Consider the following 2,237-nt stretch of genomic DNA (forward strand, 5'->3'; position numbering starts at 1 on the left):
TATACTACATTCACAAGTATGTATTACATAACATCGGCACATACATAATTCATGTTTAATTAATTATATATACAACTAGTGGTAGTGTCGTAGTTTCGGACTACGGATACGCAATTAGACAAAGAACTCGTAGAGTATGTGACAAGTATCTTTACTCAAACAGAACCACCGTGCATCACTGTCGTGCCAGTGCTGCCATCTATCGTGACATATAACATAACTATAACAAACTATGACACCAGACCTCTTTATACACTGCTTATGAGGAACTGTCAACAGAAGGGTTTCTGTCAACAGTCAATGAAAAAAATCACATGAAAAATCGAATGAAAGACTGCTGTTAAGATTGTTAAGATAATTTTTTAATTTCTGACAACAAGCCCCAGGTTGTAAGACTTATTTTGTCTCTGACAACGGCCCCGGGGCGACAGGGTTGTAAGACTTGCTACTTACGTTCTCGTGATCATTGTTTCGTTTTAGGGCCAGTTGGTGGCAGCACTGATCGACATCCTGCGACTGATGGACGACAACCACTACAAGCAGCTGTGGGAACAATACGCAGACGATCTGAAAACACTGCGAGTGAGTCTGACCTTCGAACCTCGTGACCTTACCGCGACCTTGAACCTTTTGCGACCTCTATGGCTCCATCTTACCTTGGCTTATCGGAGCTCTGACCATATGGAAGATGTTATTCGTGTTTAGACCTTGCTTTTATTTGTAGCTACGAAGTTACTAAATAAAAAAAAACTTGTCTTCGTTTGTTGCTAATGAATCATCGCAATACCAGACGTGACTGAAAGACAAATGTTTTTATCAACAACAGCAGGGTGCGAAATTAACGGGAGTCCGGAGTCTAATACTCCCTGATTTACTGTCGGACTCCCTGATTTGACATATGCAGGAGTCCGTGTGACTCCCTGAAAATTCTGCCATACTAACTAGTTCGTTTCAGAGCACGGCCTCGCGGAATTACCATATTTTTTCAGCAAATTTCCAAAGAAAATTTGGCAGACGTGCAACCGCATGAATCTTCAAAATAAGCACATGCGTTATTGTTAATATCTTTAATTTTGAACTTCAGACTGCGGACTCTCTCATTTTGTTGCGGACTTCCTCTTTTTGAGGGTAGGGAGTCGGTTGGACTCCCTTTACTTGTTCAAAAGTTAATTTCTACCCCTGCAACAGCATCGAAAATTTCAATTACTCTCACCATGAACGCAACCACTTTGATGCTAGTTGTTAGATGATATCGCTTATTGACATTGAAACTGATGATTAAATTCATAATTAGTTTCTTTCGCGTCTTTGCTCGCGCCGCGCGTGACGCGATAACGCTACAGCGCGTGTGGCCGCTGGCCGCTGGGTTTTTCGTCAACGAGTCGTGCAGGGAAAAAATCCCTTTTTTTTCACGGGAGCTCTTTTCCAAAAGTCTGTGGGGAAAAATAGCTCTTGTCAAAAATTTTACGGGAGCTATTTTGAGCTTCGCGGGAGCGATTTCGGAGGTTTGAAGAGCGAATCGCTCATCGCTCCCGTGTATTTTTTACCCTGGAGCCGTGAGATGTTGATGCCGCGTGTTGACCTTTCAGGAGTTTCTGCTCAAGGTGTTTGTCGTCTTCCAAGAGCTTGTCAGAGGTGACGTGTTCCCGCCGGACTGGATGGTCATGCGCATGGTGACAAACAGGTGAGCGGTGTGTCACCCGTGTGTCACCCATGTGTCACCCATGTGTCACCCGTGTGTCACCCGTGTGTCACCCATGTGTCACCCATGTGTCACCCGTGTGTCACACGCCGTGGTCACCACATGTGTCACCGCATGTTCACCCGTGTGTCACCCATACGTTCATCTCGCGCCGGGACGGTCGGGGGGTCGGTGCAAAGCGAGTGTAGGCCGTTGGCTTAGGTTCTATCGTTACTGTTTAATATTTGCCCCTGAACATCATCGAGGCTGGCTATCACAAGCCATAGATTCAAGATTGCTATGTTCAACGTATGCGTCCACGTTATCAGATTCAGATTGGTCTTAAATTGAGTCTGTAATATTCATCTTTTGTATTGTAGACGTTGTCAGAAGACAAAATTCGGTCTTAACTTAGTCTTAATATTAATCTTTTATATCGTAGACGCATTGGCAGAAAGCAGAATTAGTCTTAACTTGAACTTTTTCCGAGCTGGTCAGAATGAAAGTTAGCCTTAATGTTCAGTGCTGTAAGCTTTGCGCGTACGTGAAAGAGCAC

At 44.1% G+C, this 2,237-nt stretch overlaps 1 protein-coding gene across 1 annotated transcript in view; it reads left to right on the forward strand.

Moving 5' to 3' along the window:
* LOC106816874 (dedicator of cytokinesis protein 4-like) overlaps positions 1-2,237 on the forward strand; it is a 33,104-nt gene that overhangs the window by 16,710 nt on the left and 14,157 nt on the right. Inside the window, exons 8-9 of the mRNA XM_014821516.1 lie at positions 481-582; positions 1,590-1,684. Of these exons, the coding sequence (XP_014677002.1) occupies positions 481-582; positions 1,590-1,684 (197 nt within the window). The remainder of the gene's footprint in view (positions 1-480; positions 583-1,589; positions 1,685-2,237) is intronic.

This window comes from Priapulus caudatus, unplaced genomic scaffold (genome assembly GCF_000485595.1).
Source record: "Priapulus caudatus unplaced genomic scaffold, Priapulus_caudatus-5.0.1 Scaffold1515, whole genome shotgun sequence".
In the NCBI taxonomy this organism is placed as follows: Eukaryota; Metazoa; Priapulida; class Priapulimorpha; order Priapulimorphida; family Priapulidae; genus Priapulus; species Priapulus caudatus.